At 42.4% G+C, this 21316-nt stretch overlaps 1 protein-coding gene across 1 annotated transcript; it reads left to right on the top strand.

The window, feature by feature from the left end:
* The first annotated feature begins 3763 nt into the window (after positions 1-3763).
* Positions 3764-4954, top strand: LOC137519407 (uncharacterized). Its single transcript, XM_068238362.1, has one exon. It carries the CDS (start codon positions 3764-3766, stop codon positions 4952-4954), a length of 1191 nt encoding a protein of 396 aa, XP_068094463.1.
* Positions 4955-21316: the final 16362 nt, after the last annotated feature.

The raw sequence follows: 21316 nt of genomic DNA, 5'->3' as shown, positions 1-21316 counted from the left end.
TACGTTTGCCACATCACTTTAGGTATGCAACTTTTAGGTATTTAGGTATGCTACTTTAGGTATTTCTACTTTTCCAAGAAACAAAAGCAATCTTTACAAAATAATCACTGTATATTTCAAGTATTTTAACAAGCAGACTTTTACCAACCACATGCTTTGTGCAGAGAAATAAACCAATGGGACAAACAGGGAGGGGATCATTCTGGGCACCTTTAGCACTCAGCCATATGCTGTTTCTGGTTTTTCTAAAAAACATACTTTGGCTGTAGGCTGAAGTTAAAAGATGATAATTAATGAAATTCAGCAACAAAATACTTGTGATGATGTTTCTTATATAGGGGTTGATTCACTAAACCCTGGTAAAATTGCTGTGCACTATTTGTGTATTTACACAAGTAACACATTGCATTATGTATACAGCATGCATGCATACAACCTGCATTGCTAGCTGAATGCATGTTACTCACATGCTCTACGTTACTTGTGTAAATACCCGTAAAATTGTTTTTCACTACCTGCGCACAGCAATTTTACCAACGTTTAGTGAATCATTTCCATCCTTCTCTCCTCCGTCGCAGCAGAACACATTGCTTATCTGTAGCCCAGTGACGCCTATGTACAGCACTTGTCCCTGAACTGTCACTCAAAGAATTGTCAATCCCTACAGGTGACATTCTACCCCTATGGGGGTCATTCTGTATTTGTAGGAACCTTAGGTCTCCTAATATGCTAATTAGCTTTACCAGGATGACAGAGCTAGCAAATCACTGACTAACACAGCAGCTGGTTTAAATGGATCATCTCCTAGAAGCTTTGATTTGCTAATTTGTAATATTATTTTACTTATAAGAAGCTTAAAATTTCAATTAGGGGATGATTAAGAAGCTCCTGATAAGGAATTTGCCACTTAGTGCAATCTCCTAGCTTTATATTATTTCTTATTCTGCAGAGAAAGCATGATAAAGGCATATATTCCAATGAACATTCCATTTCCTGCGAACATTTTGTATCAGTAAGAAGTCCCTTTTAACACTAAAACTGTCTTTGTGTAAAACAGCTTTTAAACCACATTTTTTTGTTACCTCTGTCAGCTATAGTATGTCCACTATGGAGGGAGAGCAGACCTTTGTGTAGAACACTGAGTTTATTGGAAGTAACAGGGAGCATTCTCACACAAAAAAAACCGCACAGATCCTCAGCAAGCATGGAGCCAGAACAGACAGTGACCCTATACTGTGAGGGGGAGGGGAAAAGAGAGGGCTCTGATAGCCCAAGGCTATTTTTCCCGCATTAGGGTCTATAGTTTGTATCCACCACAGTCTGTGTACTTCAGATTCTATAGCCGTGAAAAAAAGCTTGAGTGACATGATACTGTGTACTTCAGATTCTATAGCCGTGAAAAAAAGCTTGAGTGACATGATACTTCACCACATATGGATATTGGTATCCATTTTGTAGTTGAATCAGTCTTATTGTGATACTTTCAAGACAAGCCACATAGAAATGCCATGCATAGAACAGCAGCGACATCTAGTGGTACAATACAGTAAGACTATTTGTATATATTTCATGAATTGTAGGTGTAATTTGTAATTGTCAGACTGTATCAAATAAATTATGCATAGAATAGGGAAAAGAAAGAACTGAGAGCCATTGCTTACAGACATGCATCGTGAGGGCAACCATTTTGTGAGAAGAGGAGATGTTTATAGAGCCTGTAGTGTATCCAGTCTAATAAGAAGAGAAATATACTGTTCAGGGACTAAGTACCAGTACACAAAATGGCCATACAGCAACAGTGTTCTGTTAGGGTGTTTTATATGTATTAATACAGCAAATACATTGGCTGCCTGTACATGTTATGTTAGTGATGGATTGCTAAATACTGTAATGAAATATTGCTAGGGCATCACAATGGCTAACAGAGTAAATATAGTCAGGGCCAGTTAAAGGGGCTCCGGGGCCCTGGGGCAAACTGAAGCAGGGGCCACCTGACCGAACATCCCCCCCCCCCTCGGGGCCAAATGTTCCCTGGGGCCCCTGCGTGTGAAGCAGCAACAGCAGTAATTACTCACCTGTCCTGGAGTGTGGAGGCTGCACAGTAAGGGCCCTCCTTATAGCCATTCTGTCCTCCTCCTTCTCTATGACCCGGCGTGTGTTATGTCCAAACACGCGCTGGGTCATAGAGAAGGAGGAGGACAGCGTGGATGGAGTGCCTGGACTGTGCAGCCGCCACCCTCCGGGACAGGTGAGTCATTACATGCAAGGGCCCTGGGGAGAAGTGCAAGGAGCATGTGGCAGGGTCGGTGGCACGGGGGCCCCTGCAAGGGTTGAGGGCCCTTTACCTCTATGTCAGCGCTGGCCCTGAATACAGTATAGGTTTCTCCTCCAATGGCGCTACAGACCGATTTGAGCCTTGGCCTCCTTCAGTTTACACACACAGTATAGGTTCAGTTCTGTGATTTTGGTAGGATAGTTACAACGGCTATCCCATTGCTTAAAGAGGAACTCCCGTGAACATTTTACTGTTGGCAGGTGATGTAGCTGCTGCATGGTTTTTGGTAGTTGGAAACAGCTGTAAACAGCTATTTCCCACAATGCAGCAAGGTTCACAGACAGGAAACTGACAAAAGTTTGAACTTTTCTTGTGGGAGGGGTTTCTTGTGGGAGGGGTTTCACCACAATATCAGTCATACAGCGCCCCCTGATGGTCTGTTTGTGAAAAGGAATAGATTTCTCGTGTAAAAGGGGGTATCAGCTACTGATTGGGATAAAGTTCAATTTTTGGTCAGAGTTTCTCTTTAATCTCCATGTCCAGTGGTGTTGTTAGTTCAACAGATTGATGGGCATTGTGGGCAGTGCCCTCAACAGATTCCATGTGCCATGGATATCAGTTGTGGGGTAGCAAAATGCCTCAAACCCCAGCTGTGAAATGAGTGTGCATGGCTCCCAGCTGTTCCAATTTTGGAGGGACAGTCCCTCTTTTGGAACCCAGTCCCTCTGTCTGTCTTTCTTCCTCATTTGTCCCCCTTTTAGGACTAATGTAAAGATCTATATAAATATATGTATTTTTCTACTGAAAAAAGTGTATTGAATTGACCCTAAACTTTATCCTCATATGTTAAATGAATATATTTCTTGTTTTCAAATGTTATTATGAAGGAAAAGTAGTGATGATAAAAAGGACCAGTGTGGTTTGAATCATAAAATTACATCTTTTGCTTATGCATTTCTTATTGTATGTCTGACAAGGGATGTCCGGAGAGCTTGTCTAGGGGTGTGGCAGAGGAGTGTCCTAAAGGCGTCCCGCTTTGTTATCTCAAAATGATGAGAGATATAAGTGTGCTGGACCTGCCTATTTTACCATGTGGCTGGGGTGAAGGGCCACTGTGTACTGCTTCTATGAGCACTGACCTCTAACTTGATGACAGTAGATTGACAGGCGCTGTGCCACATCAACCATACTCCTTATCCTCTAGGCCACTGATCGTGAGGTCAGCTGATCAGGGCCACATGCTCTAACTTGAATCTCGCGGCCACCAGGGGATACAGTATGCGGACATTGCCACTCTGTGCAGGGAAACAAGACGCATCATGGGGCTGCTGCTGCTGGAGGCTACTCTAACTGCCACTGCACCCATCTCCCTTCATTGTCAACCCCCCCCGGATCATCGCAGCCTTGCCTTCAGGTCAGTCAAATGATTTTAGCGGCACATTGTGAGAAGGGTCGCAGTGCCTTCTCCTGACTTTGTCTCCCGGCTGCATGACCACCATGCTGGCAGCACCATCGTTCCATCAGAGACCATGCCTCCAGCGCCCCCGTTCCATCAGAGACCATGCCTCCAGCACCCCCGTTCCATCAGAGACCATGCCTCCAGCACACCTGTTCCATCAGAGACCATGCCTCCAGCACCCTCGTTCCATCAGAGACCATGCCTCCAGCACCCCCGTTCCATCAGAGACCATGCCTCCAGCACCCCCGTTCCATCAGAGACCATGCCTCCAGCACCCCCGTTCCATCAGAGACCATGCCTCCAGCACCCCCGTTCCATCAGAGACCATGCCTCCAGCACCCCCGTTCCATCAGAGACCATGCCTCCAGCACCCCCGTTCCATCAGAGACCATGCCTCCAGCACCCCCGTTCTATCAGAGACCATGCCTCCAGCACCCCGGTTCCATCAGAGACCATGCCTCCAGCACCCCTGTTCCATCAGAGACCATGCCTCCAGCAACCCTGTTACATCAGAGACCATGCCTCCAGCACCCCTGTTCCATCAGAGACCATGCCTCCAGCACCCCCGTTCCATCAGCGACCATGCCTTCAGCACCCCCGTTCCATCAGCGACCATGCCTCCAGCACCCCCGTTCCATCAGCGACCATGCCTTCAGCACCCCCGTTCTATCAGAGACCATGCCTCCAGCACCCCCGTTCCATCAGCGACCATGCCTCCAGCACCCCCGTTCCATCAGCGACCATGCCTCCAGCACCCCCGTTCCATCAGAGACCATGCCTCCAGCACCCCGGTTCCATCAGCGACCATGCCTCCAGCACCCCTGTTCCATCAGAGACCATGCCTCCAGCACCCCTGTTCCATCAGAGACCATGCCTCCAGCACCCCTGTTCCATCAGAGACCATGCCTCCAGCACCCCCGTTCCATCAGCGACCATGCCTTCAGAACCCCCGTTCCATCAGCGACCATGCCTCCAGCACCCCCGTTCCATCAGCGACCATGCCTTCAGCACCCCCGTTCTATCAGAGACCATGCCTCCAGCACCCCCGTTCCATCAGCGACCATGCCTCCAGCACCCCCGTTCCATCAGCGGCCATGCCTCCAGCACCCCCGTTCCATCAGAGACCATGCCTCCAGCACCCCAGCATTAGTGTTCTGCCAGCAATCTTGAACTCATGCCAGACTGCTCTGCAGATCCAGATCTCCTTCACAGCATCCTGAGTCCTTCTCTTGCCTGCTGTTTTAATACATTCAAATTCTAGGGTGTTGGAAGAGGGGTAGACTTATGTGGCGTGTATATACCAAATTCTATATTTTTACTAGAAAAGTTGGGGGGGGTCGTCTTATACGCCAAGTTGTCTTATACGCCGCAATATACGGTACTTCTTATTTGTTTATGTTTGCACATATTTTCAATTTTACAATTTTTCGCCATAGTGCCACTTTAAGTAGCCTGGAGTAACTCCTCCCCCAAACAGATATCAGAATGAGGTAGGCTGGTATAACTCCTCCCCCTTCCTCCCAGAGCAGCAATTAAGCAGTGCAGAGGATAGTCACCAGTCCTGCAGGTGTGCTCACTCCTCCATTGGCAAGCCTCCTCCAATCTTCCGCTCAGTGTGTACCCCTTTTATATCACATGCTGATGGGTCATGTAATTGCCTGCACTGCAGAAGTCATGTAGACAGAAACACAGGCAAGAGAAGAAGCTGTACAGGGGAGTTAAAACTTTATGTTGTGCACTTACTCTGTATCTCCTCGCTTCACATGGGACAGGATGTTGTCCAACATTTGTAGTACACCCACATCTTAAATCCTCAACTACCTAATGTGATGGCATCACCTGATGCATTCCTTTGCCTGCTTGGCATTTCAGAAGTGTGATTTATTGATATTGTTTCACTCCTGATCAGCCAAATCTATGAAAACTCCTCACAGGCATCCAAAGAGGTAATTTTAGCTTGGAATGGTGGAATAATGAAAACTTAAAGAAACGGCAGTCCATTTCCATTGTTTTTCAGTCCATTTAATTTAAATATAAAAACATATTTGTTATTAAATATTCCAAAACATAACTGCCTAAAATATTTTCAAAAGTAAAGATTGAAAAAAACAAACCTCTAGAAGTCTAATTCTCACTACTGCGTAAATAGATACTTAAGATCTGGAACCACTGCTATGTTATCAAAGCCAGGATCACAGCCAACTATTCCTAAACAGCCTTGATCTATATTCAGCAGCAGTCAGGGTTTTCTCTGCAGGAACCCTGTCTAACAGATGTGGCCAACACTGCAATGTACACTGAATAGAATGCGGACACAAGAATAAAAGGGTTTATTAAGATAATGCACTTTTACAGTACAATACGTGATCAGCGGTACTTCAGATAATAGTGGAAAATCATCAATCAACCAAAAATAAGTGACAAACAAAACTCAAAAAAGCAAATATTAAAGAATAATTAAATATAGATATAAACAAAACTAAGGTAAGTACAAACTATGTACACAACAGGAATAGGCAAGGCATGACTAGCAAAGGAAACCGGGATAGATCAAGAGAAAAAAACTAAATAACAGAATACAAGTAGAATCAAAGTGACCTTGAGTACAGTGATGCTCAGATACCACCGATCACGGATTCAACCAAATTCGGCCACGGCGGAATAAAAAGACGTGATTTTGATCCGGATTTGAGATGGATTTACGAATTCGGCCCAGATTTTACCTACGATTGCCTCTAAAATCCGGAATCACAGGTCGTGATTTAAAAGCCCGCCAAAACCCGCCGACTTTAGCGGTTAATAGCAAAGCCCCCTTACATGGTAGAAACACCAAATTTGCCAGATATGTTAAGAAGAATAAAGGGGACTCCCAGATGCCACCATGAACTCTACCAAGGAGTCGTCGCCCCCACCTCCTGCTGGGGCACCGGAGGTGGGGAAAAGCCCCTTCTCCATGGATTGGACAAGGGCTCTGGGGGGGGAGGGGAAGGCTTGGCCACTCCTCCCCCAGAGCCCAACCCCCCCCCCCATACCATGGCATACCATGGCCATGAGGGTTGGTATAGCTCAGGGTGCAAAGCCCCAGTTGGCCAGGGCTCCATATTCTGGCTATCTCAGCCTGCATGGGGGCAAGGGGTTGAATAGCAGATTTAAATAGCAGAATAGCAGATTAAATTGCAGATTTGAGAACCAGGCGGCACCCACTGGGCCTCCTACCACCTCCTCCGAATTAGACGTCCTGCTCCCAAACCCACCTCCCCTGGCTGTGAATGAGGACGACATCCTCAAGCACCTGTCAAAAATGAATGCGAGGAAAGCCTCAGGCCCAGATGGAGTGTCACCAGCCTGTGTGAAAACTTGTGCACAGCAGCTAGCCCCTATTCTCTCCTCTATCTTCAACAAATCCATCCAGGAAGGCAAAGTTCCAGCGTGCTTCAAGAGGTCCACCATCATCCCTGTCCCCAAAAAGCAGGGTGTCTCTGACCTCAACAACTTCAGGCCGGTGGCTCTCACATCCGTCATCATGAAAACCTTTGAAAGCATGGTTCTGCCCCTCCTAAAACATTCCACTGAGGCACAGCTGGACCCATTCCAGTTTGCATACAGAGCGAACAGGTCCACCGATGACGCCATACACATCTGCCTGGAGCTCGTTAACGAACACCTTGACAAACCAAACTCCTACGCCAGGATCCTCCTACTCGACTTCAGCTCGGCGTTTAATACCATCAGCCCCCAAATACTCCAGGATAACTTGGTTGGCCTCGGTGTCCACCCCACCCTACGCCATTGGATCACAGACTTCTTGAGCAACAGATCCCAGGCCGTCAAGCTGGACACTATCATCTCGCAGCCAAGGACCACCAACACAGGTGTCCCTCAAGGATGTGTTCTGTCCCCATTCTTATTCTCCCTATACACCAACAATTGCAGGTCCACGGGGGACTCTGTCAAAGTCATCAAGTTTGCTGATGATACAACAATAGTGGGCCTCATCTCTGGAAATGACGAGCAAGAATACCGCAAGCAGGTTGACAGAATTTGCCTCTGGTGCAGGGAAAATGGCCTAGTCCTCAATACTGCAAAAACAGTAGAGATGATTGTGGACTTTAGAAAAAGTGCTGCCACCCCTCCTCCAATCTGCATCGATGGTACGGAAGTGGAAAGGGTCCCCTGCACACGCCTTCTAGGCACTACAATCTCCAAGGACCCAACTTGGAAAGCCAACACGTCCTCCACTCAGAGGAAAGCCCAGCAGAGGCTATTCTTCCTACGGCAACTGAAGAAGTTCGGGATGGCCCGGGAGCTTCTGACGAACTTCTACACAGCCACAATTGAATCTGTCCTCTGCTCCTCCATCCTTGTCTGGTACGCTGGCGCCTCCGCCAGCGACAGGCACAAACTACAGAGGGTCATAAGATCAGCTGAAAAAATCATCGGGAAATCACTCCCCCCACTAGACCAACTCTACAACTCCAGACTTTGCTCCAGAGCTCTGAGGATCGTCAATGACCCGTCCCACCCAGGCTTCCGCTTCTTCCAGCGGCTCCCCCTGGGCCGGAGATTCCGGTCCATCTACACCAGGACTGAAAGACACAGGAATAGCTTCTTTCCCTCAGCTGTAAACTCTTTGAACTCTACGAACTTCTTACCTGTCCCATTCAAGTAGCATTCGGTAGCACGTGACATGACTGCACTGCCGCACATCTTACACCTTACATACTTGAGCTCTAACTTGTGTCAACATGTATGGTTAATCGCTGTATCTGTATTGTTTACTGTATTGTTTTTTGTACTGTATTATATTGTATGTTTTATTCCACACATAGCCCTGTACATGCCAAAACCAATTCCGGGTCCGACCCAGTCGTGCTTGGCGAAATAAATGATTCTGATTCTGATTCTGAAATATGCTCTGGAGGGGGGACCCCACGTCATTTTTTTTTAAATCTCTTCTGAATATAAAAAAAAGTTAAAAAAAATAGGAAAAGAATATTTTTCCCACAGTTTTTTTTTTTTTAACTTATCCTGCAAATGTGTTTCTAGCATGTTAACTTTGCTATTAACTACTAAAATTGGCGGGTTTTGCTTTATTAACTAACTGCATTTAAATGTATACGTTTTTCCTTTGAAATTTTAAAATCCATTTTCTCAAAAACTATAAGGTCTTTTTGAAAAAAAAATGTTCCTCTTGTTCCCACTATTCTTCTTAAAGGGACACTTAAGCCAGAAAAAAAAGAGTTTTACTCACCTGGGGCTTCTATAGTTTCGTTTTTGCTGACAGGCCCGACAGGACTGGCCACGCGTAGCTTCCTTCGCATTCCCGACTGCAATTAGCGCTATTGCAGACCGTAACGCGTACAAAAATACACGTTGAAGCATTACCAACGCATATTTTTTGCCCGCAATAGCGCTAATTGCAGTCGGGAATGTGGAGGAAGCTACGCGTGGCCAGTCCTGTCGGGCCTGTCGGCAAAAACGAAACTAGCTGGCAGCGGGGGACCAGAGGATTAGTGAGTGGCTGCAAGGGCACAGGACTGCTGCAGGGGGCTGGTAGAAGCCCCAGGTGAGTAAAACACTTTTTTTTCTGACTTAAGTGTCCCTTTAACATATCTGACAAATTTGGTGTTTCTACCATGTAAGGGGGCTTTGCTATTAACCGCTAAAGTTGGCGGGTTTTCAGGTGATAATCATGGATATTTTTCCCGTGATCACTGCCATGATCATGGGCCAAATACTTGGAATAATGGCTGAATTCATGATTGACTGCTGTGATTGATTCCCGATCACGGATTCGGATCACGATGTTGGATAGTGAAACAAATGCTTGTGACTCACGGATTGTATTCAAACAACACTCAGTAAGTGGGATATGGAGGTTGCCATATTTATTTCCTTTTAAAACGAGTCTGAAGCCAACAAAAAGTCAGATGCTCACTTATGGAGAGGAAAGGCTCTTGATCTCATAGAGCCTTCCCAATCCTCTCTAGGGTCCATTTGCAATTCACTTTTTCTCCTGAGTTTTCTCCTAGATGATATTTTCAAATCTTGTCATAAAATGCTCGTTAAACCACCAGCAAGCAAGAAAATACTCAAAATAATTTTGATAGTACTTTTTCCTCACCTTTTGAATACGTTTTCAATTCTAAAATGCCTAAAATTCATTGCATATGGGCCTTGGTGTCTTCATTCGCCCACAGTCCTGTGTTTAAATTTGCATCCTTGGAGAGTCCTCAGAAATCTGCAGAGGCACTAGGGTACCCAAGTGCTTCCAAAGAAGAGTGACTCCATACTGCACATATGCAAGTACAGAGTCTCCCATCTTCGGAAGCACTCTAGGAACCAAGAGCTCCTGAAGCCTTCAATGGTAATGGATGATTCAAGCTATGTGAATACAAGTATGACTGTGATATTGACAGTTAGGATAAACAGTTACACCTAGCATGAATCCTTTTTTTTTATTCTAACTACTCCAAATATCGCTAGTCATTGGAATGGCTGACAACTGCATTTTAGCTACATGTTTTCCATTTCTTTTGTTTATAAATCCGGATGGAAATGACAAAGCCAAGATGTGCTATTCTACAGATGTTTCCAAATCCTTTGCCAAGGTATAAGCCACATTCTGCTACATTTCAGAGGCACATAATCAGAATGACTTAAATGGTTTGGAAGGCTTACAGTTTAAAAATACAGTCAAATCAGAAAAGCAACATCTGATAAGAATTTTCTACCAAGGTATTAAATGGGAATACATTTATATGTGTGTGTCCAACTGTACAGGTGTTAAATTGCATACCAGTTATTAATGAGCCTGCTGGGAACTGGTTAGGAAAGGCTAAGAAGAAGATAACCAAAAAATACAAATTAAAAACTATAACAGTTATTTTTCTGGGACATAGCAAAGCTGTACAGTGCTCTAAGCATTTATGTTTGGAGAGCTAACACTTGATACTTTAGCGAGACAGCACTGTGCTTAAAGGATACACGAGGTGACATGTGACATGATGAGATAGGCATGTGTATGTACAGTGCCTAGCACACAAATGACTATGCTGTGTTGCTTTTTTCGCTTTCTCTGCTTGAAATACTTAAACATCAGGTATGCAAGTGACGGTTTTTGTCTGGGTCGGGACTGGGTCAGACTATAGTGTATCCCACCCTCACTGATAAGGAATTACAGCCACAAAACACTTTCCTAGCAGAGCATCGCTTCTGAGGGCACAAATTGATTAAAAAAAGGGTCAGTAGTTCACAGATTTTAGCTCTGGCATACTGCAATGCATGTGTCATTGAGCAGAGGCAGTGAAACAGAAAAAAAAAGTTAAAAAATAGATTTAAATATAAAATGAAACTGTGGGCTATCTAGAAAAGGTCATTTTTAGGAGAATGAGGATAGATACAAATGTTTATGTCATCAGTTTATTTTCACCTCGTGTTTTCTTTAAACTACACATTCCATCTTACAGTGTAATGACCACACCGCACAGTAACTATGCAGAAAACTTCATGTGATGTCACTTCCGCATCTGAAGTCCTCCGTTGCTGTGCGCCGCTGTCTTCACAGCCACACTGATCTGCCTGCAGGTCTGTCAGCTGTATGGGCAAAGGTGCTGGCCTGGAGCACAGCATGGGAAGTCCCTGCAGTGAGTGAGGCCCCAAGTGAACGATTGGGTCGCTTGTACCTAACTGCACCCATGCCTAAAATAAAACATCAGATTTCACAGATTGCCAGGTGACACTATGTCCGATTGTGGTATTCGATTCTCGTCCAAGAAGACATTACGTATGTCACTAATAAATAAAGTTGAGCAAGCAAAGTTTCGCAAAAATGTACACTGTACCTGCCTGTGTGTGTTAGTGTGTATTAGTGAGGGGCTGGGACAGAGAGGGTTAACTTACCTGTCTTGCCACCTCTAGCCGCTGCACTGCACACTGCTCTCACTTTCACAGCAGAAGTTCTGGTTGTGAAGGTAAAAGTGTCAGGAGGATGGAGTGCAGCGGCAGAGGTGGCAAACAAGTAGGTTAGCTCTCTCTGCCCCGGCCACCCACTCACACACGTGGGTAGAGTTTTCCTTTTCTTAAAATTCTTGACTACCCCTTACTCATGAGTCCCACCTTTGTGTGGTTCAGGTTATCATCTTCAGTCAATTGATCAGAGTGAGAAGATTAATTAGACTCTACAGCATTATGAGCATTACTCTACATTGTTTTACATTGGTCTTTCAAGATCACTGGGCTTCACTACCCTCCCTCCACAGCAGTACTCATTTGAAAAAATGCCATCCATTCTTCCACGAAGCTGTCTCAGCAGTGTTTTGCATATTATGACTACCATACTGTATAATTTCCCAACATGGCTTGAGATATTTCAACCCCTGATTTATAAGAAATACCTCAAGGCCTATCCTCCAGTTTTAGACAGCTCCAAAATTTTCCAAGATTTCTTCATGGGTAGCAATGGACAATATGTACTGTGGACAAACTCAGAAATCAGAGGTGAAATCTGAAGCCTGGAGATCCCTACACTCAATCACAAACTGTGTTGTCCTTCTAAAAAGCTTGGCTCCAGGTTCATTGGTCCATTCCCAGTGAAGAAGCCCCTTAATTAGGTGGCTTTTGAACTGCCCAACTCCCTGAAGGATCATCCAGTTTTCATGTTATTTGTCTGAAAGCCCATATGCTTATGCAGAGCTGGAACAAGGTCCTCCAGCACCCAAGGCTGAGACACCAAAGTGCGAACCCCAGCCATCACACACTTATTGCTATTAGTCTAAGAGGCGCCACAGGGCCCACAACCTCCCCAACACCTTAATATCTAGTTATCTGGCTTGCAGTCACTGCCATGTATCCCTTTTTCTTATTTCTCTCTGCTTCAAACACAATTAGGAATGACAGCTGAATGAATTCTGCGCCCCCTCCTACACTGCGCCCTGAGGCTGGAGCCTCTCCAGCCTATGCCTCGGCCCGGCCCTGTGCTTATGCCTTCTCTAACAGCAGGTTCACCACCTCCTGTGCTGATTGATGAAAGCAAAGAATATAGGACTCCAGAAGATTGGTAGGAAGGCTGAAGTATTTGGTAAAGTGGAATGACTACAATCATCTAATAGAAAACTCATTGTAACCTGCTCATTTCATGCATGTTTAAGTTCAAAGGTTAAAGTCTTTCACCATAACCATCTAGATATGCTATGTCCTGAGGACATCTGGAGGCTGCCCTTAGGGAGGGGGCCATATTACCTTAAAAGATCCAACTGTCCTCACAAAAAAACATTTATGGGACTAGCTGTTCATTCATGACCTCATTTAGCGGGGTCACATTTTTAATTCATGTTTGAAAACTCTGAATCCTGATCAGAGGAAGTGGAAGTGTGTCCTGATTCTGCATTTGCTTTCCTCTATCTATGTGAGAATGGCTATAGATTCCCTAAAAATTTTTGTACTGCTTCTGTCAATTTTATAGTGTTGATTTTGCACACAGATTTACTTTTAAGGAAAGAAAAACATTTTAAAAGTAAAGTTTATTCATAAAAAAGTTTATTTAACTACTTCAGCCCTCAGTCGTTTTTACTTTATGCATCCGAGCAATGTTCACCTCCCATTCATTAGCCTATAACTTTATCACTACTTATCACAATTAATTGATCTAGATCTTGTTTTTTCCGCCACCAATTAGGCTTTCTTTGGATGGTACATTTTGCTAAGAGCTACCTTACTGTAAATGCATTTTAACAGTAAGAATAAGAAAAAAACTGAAAAAATTCATTATTTCTCAGTTTTCGGCTATTACAGTTTCAAAATAATACATGCCTCCATAAATAAACCCACGTATTGTATTTGCCCATTTGTCCCGGTTATTACACCATTTAAATTATGTCCCTATTACAATGTATGGCGACAATATTTTATTTGGAAATAAAAGTGCATTTTTTTCTGGTCTGCATCCATCACTATTTACAGGCTTATAATATAAAAAAAATTAGAAATATTTCATCTTTTGTTTGCCCATTGTAAAATCTTTTAAATCCCTGATTTACATTCTGACATTTATTACATGGTGACATTTTTACTGTTGGCAGGTGATGTAGCTGCTGCATGCTTTTTTGGCAGTTGGAAACAGCTGTAAACAGCTATTTCCCACAATGCAGCAAGGTTCACAGACAGGAAACTGCCAAGAGTACGTACTTTTCTTGTTTCTTGTGGGAGGGGTTTCACCACAATATCAGCCATACAGCACCCCCTGATGGTCTGTTTGTGAAAAGGAATAGATTTCTCATGTAAAAGGGGGTATCAGCTACTGATTGGGATAAGGTACAATTCTTGATCGGAGTTTCTTTTTAAGGCCTAGTTCACACTCGCCGCTTGGAGCAGCACTAGCCCGCGATCGTGTTCAGCTCTGCGATCACGATTTGCGCTTCCCATTCAATAGAAAGAGAATTACAGCGCAATCGCCCCAGAAATGCTGCATGCAGCGCGTTTGCAATTGATCGAAATCGCAAACGCTGCAGTGTGAATGTATCCATAGGGATACATTAGTAGCAGCGCTTTGCTAATCGCCAGCGACCAGCAAAGCGCTGAAGAATAGCCAAGTGTTAACCAGTCCTAAATGCTGCTCCTGATCAATACAGTGTGATGAAGGATGTCTTTACACATAAGGGATGGATAGACTATGACATGTTTGTTTTTATGAGCAAAACTGTAATATCACTGTCAGCCACATGATGTCAGTGTTTTACAAGAACTAATATGGACTCATTTACTAGGTTGAGGGAATGTGATCTTTCAGCATGGCAGCTGACTAATATCAGAGAAAGAGATTGAAGAAGAAAAAAATGGAATCTTCACAACTGGACTGGTGAAAACCCTAAAGAGCAGTAATTAAATCATCAATACTGTGTATAGCCCATTTCCTCTATATAATGTTGTGTAGCTGTCCCACTGATAAATAAACCACTCTACTGTGGTGTATATATTTCAGGAGTATGACCTTTAATTCATCTACTGTGATGAAATGTGTAGTCAATCATATAGTCATATAGGGGTTGATTCACAAAAACCTTGTTTATTTTTTCACCTCAACTATAAGGAGTTTTTTGTAATTTGTGAGATAAAATAGAAAAGGGCCGCTATTCAATTAACTTCTTGTCTAAGTTTTTCCAAGGAAATAATTTTTCTTTTTATGTACAAAATTACTTTAACATATCTAACAACTGAAAAAGTACTCAAAAGTAGAGTAATTTCTGGGTACTTAAAATGTCTTTTATTGATATGATGTGGGAAAAAAAAGGTTAATTGAATAAGGGCCCTTGTCTGTTTACCTAAATAAGTAAGATGAGGTAATTCATGAGATTTATTTTGTCAATCAACTCCTTCTGCTGTATTACCATGAATTATCTCTCCTTGGCCCCTCTATCCTCAATTCCTCCTGAATTTTCTCATAAGAGATACATTTTCATCTTCTTTAAAACAACAAACTTTATGGAAATTGGCAATTAAAAAAGTACAAAAAAGTAATTCAAAAGGAATATTAAACTTATTTTGAGTATTTTCTTGCTTCCTGGGCTTATTGATAAGGAGTAGAATTATCTCCTGGGAAAAAACTCAGGAGAAAAGCTTATTGATTGGGGCCATGGGCCCTGGTGTAGCAGTGGCTGAATAGTGTAATGGTTAAAGGCTCTGCCTCTGACACAGGAGACCTGGGTTCAAATCTCGGCTCTGCCTGTTCAGTAAGCCAGCACCTATTTCAGTAAGGAGTTTCTTGGGCAAGTCTCCTTAAAGAGACTCTGTAACAAAAATTGCATCCTGTTTTTTATCATCCTACAAGTTCCAAAAGCTATTCTAATGTGTTCTGGCTTACTGCAGCACTTTGTACTATCACAGTCTCTGTAATAAATCAACTTATCTCTCTCTTGTCAGACTTGTCAGCCTGTGTTTGGAAGGCTGCCAAGTTCTTCAGTGTTGTGGTTCTGCTATGAACTCCCCCTTCCAGGCCCCTCTGTGCACACTGCCTGTGTGTTATTTAGATTAGAGCAGCTTCTCTCTTCTCTCTTATCTTTTATAAGCTGGATAAATCGTCCTCTGAGCTGGCTGGGCTTTCACATAGTGAGGAATTACAGACAAGGGCAAAGCTGTTTGCAGGAAGAAAAGAGCAGCCTGAAACTTCAGTGCATGAGAGATGCAGGGGGAAAGAAACACACAAATGATCTCTTGAGATTCAAAAGGAAGGCTGTATACAGCCTGCTTGTGTATGGATGTATTTTCTATGTGTGGACATACTGTACATCAACCTACTTCCTGTTTTGGTGGCCATTTTGTTTGTTTATAAACAAACTTTTTAAAACTGTTTTTAATCACTTTTAATGCGGCGGGGATCGGCAAAATTGTGACAGAGGGTAATAGGAGATGTCCCCTAACGCACTGGTATGTTTACTTTTGTGTAATTTTAACAATACAGATTCTCTTTAACACTGCTACTGAGTGCGCTCTAGTGGCTGCCTCACAAGCGATTTGAGTCCGACAGGAGAAAGGCGCTACACAAATACTGCTATTATCCTACAGCAAGATTGCCATGCGCAGGCAGTGATGTGAGCATTGCTTAGGTAACGTGCACTGAAGTACATGTTACCCTATTAACGCTTATGTTACTTAGGTTATGCAGGTCATGCTAATTAGGTAACATGTGCTACACTGTCAGCAATAGTAATAGTAAAATTGCCTTGCACTGCCTGCGCACAGCAATTTTACCATCGGTTAGTGAATCGGGGCCATGGTGAGATAATTCATGAGATAAAACAAATATGGAGTGATAAGTTGTAAGTTAAGACAAAATAGAGATAATTCATGAGATAAATTCAATGAAATTTCCCCTAAGTTTTTAGTTTTTTTAACTTTATCAACAGAATGTGTTTTCAGAATTTAACAACTGATAAAGCACTAAAAAGAAGTTAAAAAAGAAATGTCAAACTTGTCCAACTTGTATTGTCAAATTTTGGTTATCCTGTGTCTCAGTTTCCTGTTCTTAGCAAATGTCCATGTGCTGCATTTTTCCACTGAATACTGTATGTTGTGAAGCTGGTCTAAAATTTCATCTGATTTAACTTTTTGAATGCTATTAGCAGCCCAGCCTTCAAATGCCAAAGATTTTCCTGCGATCGTAAATTCACCATCAAGAAGCCAAACATGATCAGCTTCATGAATCCAATGCTTTATTCTTTATTTCCATTACGTTTTTCTTAAACAAAGAAGCTTCATTAGGGTTGTCTTAAATGCTGGGTGACAGAATTGGTACAGAAAGGGATTGATTGAGGAATTGAAGAAGAACAGCCAGCAGGTGACATTGTACACAAGCGGAGACACACAAACATCACAAAACCCCTCTGAGATAATGGTAACGAAAGAGTATGGCGCCCAACAGATGCAAAATGTGCAAACAAGCAGAGCTAGAGATGCGGCCATTCTTTTATCTCTGGACAAGGCTGAATCAAGCGTCCCATTTCCGTTTGGCAATTCTGTCTTTCTTCCACTGGAGAGAGCGTGATTAGCATTACACATTGCTGCAAAACATCTTAGTAAGGAACATATATTGGTAAGAAATCTGTAAGTATTGACGTGTTTAAAAGTCGTGGGACGATTTGAATGGTCAGTTTTACTTCCTACAAAAAATATGTCATCTTTTCTCACGTCTTCTGATAAATGGCCTGAATTATTGTCAGCAGATTTTACTTTACCCTTCATGCGATTTCTGATATTAAAGTAAACACTGAAGTTAAAAAATGCTATTGCTGTCATTGGGGTGAGGAAGTCAAAGATGGAGGAGTAAAGTGAGTAGCGACTAGTGTAGTAGAATTCTGGGTTACATTCCCCATCTGGTACCACGCTGTAACCAACCACATACTCCCATATTATTATTGCTGGGCCAAAATTCAGGAAGGCGATGATCCAGACGGCTGCCATCTTCATAAAGGCTTTTTTCAAGTCATTTTGTTGATCCCGATATTTGACCTTTAAAAGGAAAGTAAAAAGCCACAAAGAATTATAAAAGACTTTTTGAGTAAAAAAAGGTTTGAAGTATTAAAGAGTTTTTCTGAACGCAGATGTAAAAATGCATTCAAATGCATCCCGTGGCGTAGCCATACTTAAAGGTCACCTGAACTGATGCAAAGCAACCTGAGGTAAGCACAGAGTTAAAAGACATCCGAGGTGTCGTGTGACATGATGAGATAGACATGTGTATGTACAGTGCCAAGCACACAAATAACTATACTGTGTTCCTTTTTTCTTTCTCTGCCTGAAAGAGTTAAACATCAGGTATGTAAGTGGCAGTTCCTGTCAGGACTGGGTCAGACTACAGTGTGACCATCACTGATAAGAAATTACAACTATAAAACCTTTCCTAGCAGAAAATGGCTTCTGACAGCAGGAAAGAGATAAAAAAGGTTTAATAGTTCATAGATTTTAGCTCTGGTATACTTCAATTAATGTGTAATTGAGCAAAAATAATAAATCAGTAAAAACTTAAAAAGTTGATTTAAATATAAAATAAAACTGTGGAATATGTTAAAAAGGTTATTTTTTTAGGAGGAGGAGGATAGATAAAATTGTTTATTTTGTTAATTTATTTTCACTTTGGGTGTCTTTTAATATATTCTGACTCCACATACCTCTGTATGTTGTCCCTTCCTCTCCTCGTTCCCTCTGGTCCATGTAGGCAAAAAAAGATTTGACCAAAGTCACATTTTCAGGCAGGAAGAGGCAGGCTTGCTGTAATGTTCTCTCCTATGATCCTCTTAAGAAGAGTGAATGAGACAGAAAAGAGGAGGGGATGCAAGGGTGCCAGGAGGGAACATCACTGCAAGCCTGCCTCTTCCTGTCTGAAAATTTGAATTAAAAGACAACTGAAGTGAGAGGGATATACTGTAGAGGCTGCCTTATTTACAGTTGCCTGACTATCCTGCTGATCCTCTGCCACTAATACTATTAGCCATAGACCCTAAACAACCATGCAGCAGGTCAGGTGTTTCTTTTCTGACATTATTGTCAGATCTGACAAGATTAGCTGCATGCTTGTTTCTGGTGTGATTCAGACACTACTGCAGCCTAATAGATCAGCAGGGTTGCCAGTCTGCTGCTATTGTTTAAAAGGAAATAATTATGACAGCCTCTATTCTTCTCTCATAATTTGTCATTTAAGCCCATAGTCACATTTTGCAAGGAGCAACTACTGGAACCAGGAGGAACAAGGACAACCGACCACTCACAGAGGTATGTGGATCCAGCATAAACATGGGCTTACATGGGCTTACCTTAGGGCCTTTTTCCACTGCACAGCTGAATGGCAAAATTTCAAATTGCTAATGATTTTTAAATCGCTAGGGTTGCTACCTTATCATAGAAATCATGAGAAGTATTTTCCAATGTAGTGATTCGATTTGCAAATCGCAAACGCTTTCTGGAGTGATTTTAAGGGCCCTTTTCCACTTGCAGCGATTGCGATGCTGAATCGCAAAATCACTAAAAATGTTTAAATCGATATGGTTGCCATTTTAACAAAGGATGCGTAGTAGGTATTTTCCACTACTGCGATTCGATTTTTACAGCGATTTTGCAAAATCACAATTGCTTGTAAAAATAGTGACAAGACATCATCATAGCATGAGCCCCTTCATATAATATCAGTGCTGGCCCAGTACCCCATAATACGGGTAACATGAGATTAGAAACACTTTGAAAAAAAAACTTTGAAATTATTCTGTGATGCTTTTAATTCATAATTTTTATTATACATACATTTTGCAGGTTGGTTTCAATATGATTTATATTTTTTAAACACAAAACTTACCATAATGTATTGACAATGATAATTTTGGCGACCGGAGCTCAGCGCCGAGCGCCGAAGCTGGGCACCGTCATCACACAAGTGCTGTGCTGTGCACTCCACATAAGAGTAATCCAGGGATCCAAGGGGAAATAGTATTTAATGCCGCCGATATATTTGAGCAGCAGTGGGGTGAGCCGTCATTCGGCTCATCCTGCGCCCAGCTTACCAGCAGCAGAGACATACATACGCTCCCCTGAGCCCACATGAAGTACCCCGGAGGCACTTGTACCATGTGTTGAGAACTTAAGTCTAAGGCCTCACAATTTTTTGATTTGTTTATACACAATTGTCCATTTACAGAGATTTTTCTCCCACCCAGCATGGGTATGTGTAAAAATACACCCCAAAACACATTATACTACTTCTCCTGAGAACGGCGATACCACAAGGGGCCCAAAGTCCAATGAGTACCTTTAGGATTTCACAGGTCATTTTGAGGCATTTGGTTTCCAGACTACTCCTCACAATTTTTTTTTTAAAACATCTCATTTACAGAGATATTTCTCCCACCCAGCATGGGTATTTGTAAAAATACACCCCAAAACACATTATACTATTTCTCCTGAGTACGGCGATACCACATGTGTGACACTTTTTTGTAGCCTAGGTGCGCTAAGGGGCCCAACATCCTATGAGTACCTTTCGGCTTTACAGGGGTGCTTACAATTTAGCACCCCCAAAATGCCAGGACAGTAAACACACCCCACAAATGACCCCATTTTTGAAAGTAGACACCCCAAAGTATTCAGAGAGGGGCATGGTGAGTTCATGGCAGATTTCATTTTTTTTTTTGTCACAAGTTAGCAGAAATGGAAACTTTTTTTTATTTTTATTTTTTTGTCACAAAGTGTCATTTTCCGCTAACTTGTGTCAAAAAATAAAATCTTCTTTGAACTCACCATGCCTCTTAGTGAATACTTTGGGATGTCTTCTTTCCAAAATGGGGTCATTTGGGGGGTACCTATACTATCCTGGAATTCTAGCACCTCATGAAACATGACAGGTGCTCAGAAAAGTCAGAGATGCTTCAAACTGGGGAAATTAACTTTTTGCACCATAGTTTGTAAATGCTATAACTTTTACCCAAACAAAAAAAAATCCAATAAGTGTCTATTTATTGATCAAAGACATGCATCACAATAAATTTAGACAAAAATTTATATAGAAATTTTACTTTATTTGAAAATGTCAGCACAGAAAGTAAAAGACAAAATTCATGTCTTTTTTGATGAATATAATAAAAACTAAAAATCACAGGAGCAATCAAATAGCACCAAAAGAAAGCTGTATTAGTGACAAGAAAAGGAGGTAAAATTCATTTAGATAGTAGGTTGTATGACCGAGCAATAAACCGTTAAAGCTGCAGTGGTGTGAATGGAAAAAAGTGTCTGGTCCTTAAGAGGTTTTAAGGCTGCAGTCCTTAAGTGGTTAAAATAAATAATATATATATTTCAACTTACGGCTCTGGTGACAGCTAGGAATCGGTCATAGCTGATAAGAACAATGTTATAAATGGTACACTGGCACAATGTATAATCAACTGTCAGCCAAAGCTTGCACATGAGTTTCCCAAGAACCCATTCTTTGTTGATAATGTAATTCTTCAGGTAAAGCGGCAGTGAGAAGGTACCTAAGAAACGTAAAGGTATTTTCCAGCATTTACATAGCGTATTAAATTTTCTGTTAATTTCAATACACCTAGAAA

The sequence above is a fragment of the Hyperolius riggenbachi genome, chromosome 5, assembly GCF_040937935.1.
Source record: "Hyperolius riggenbachi isolate aHypRig1 chromosome 5, aHypRig1.pri, whole genome shotgun sequence".
Classification (NCBI taxonomy): Eukaryota; Metazoa; Chordata; class Amphibia; order Anura; family Hyperoliidae; genus Hyperolius; species Hyperolius riggenbachi.
Note: the sequence above shows the minus strand (reverse complement) of the source record. Positions and strands in the feature narration are given on the sequence as shown.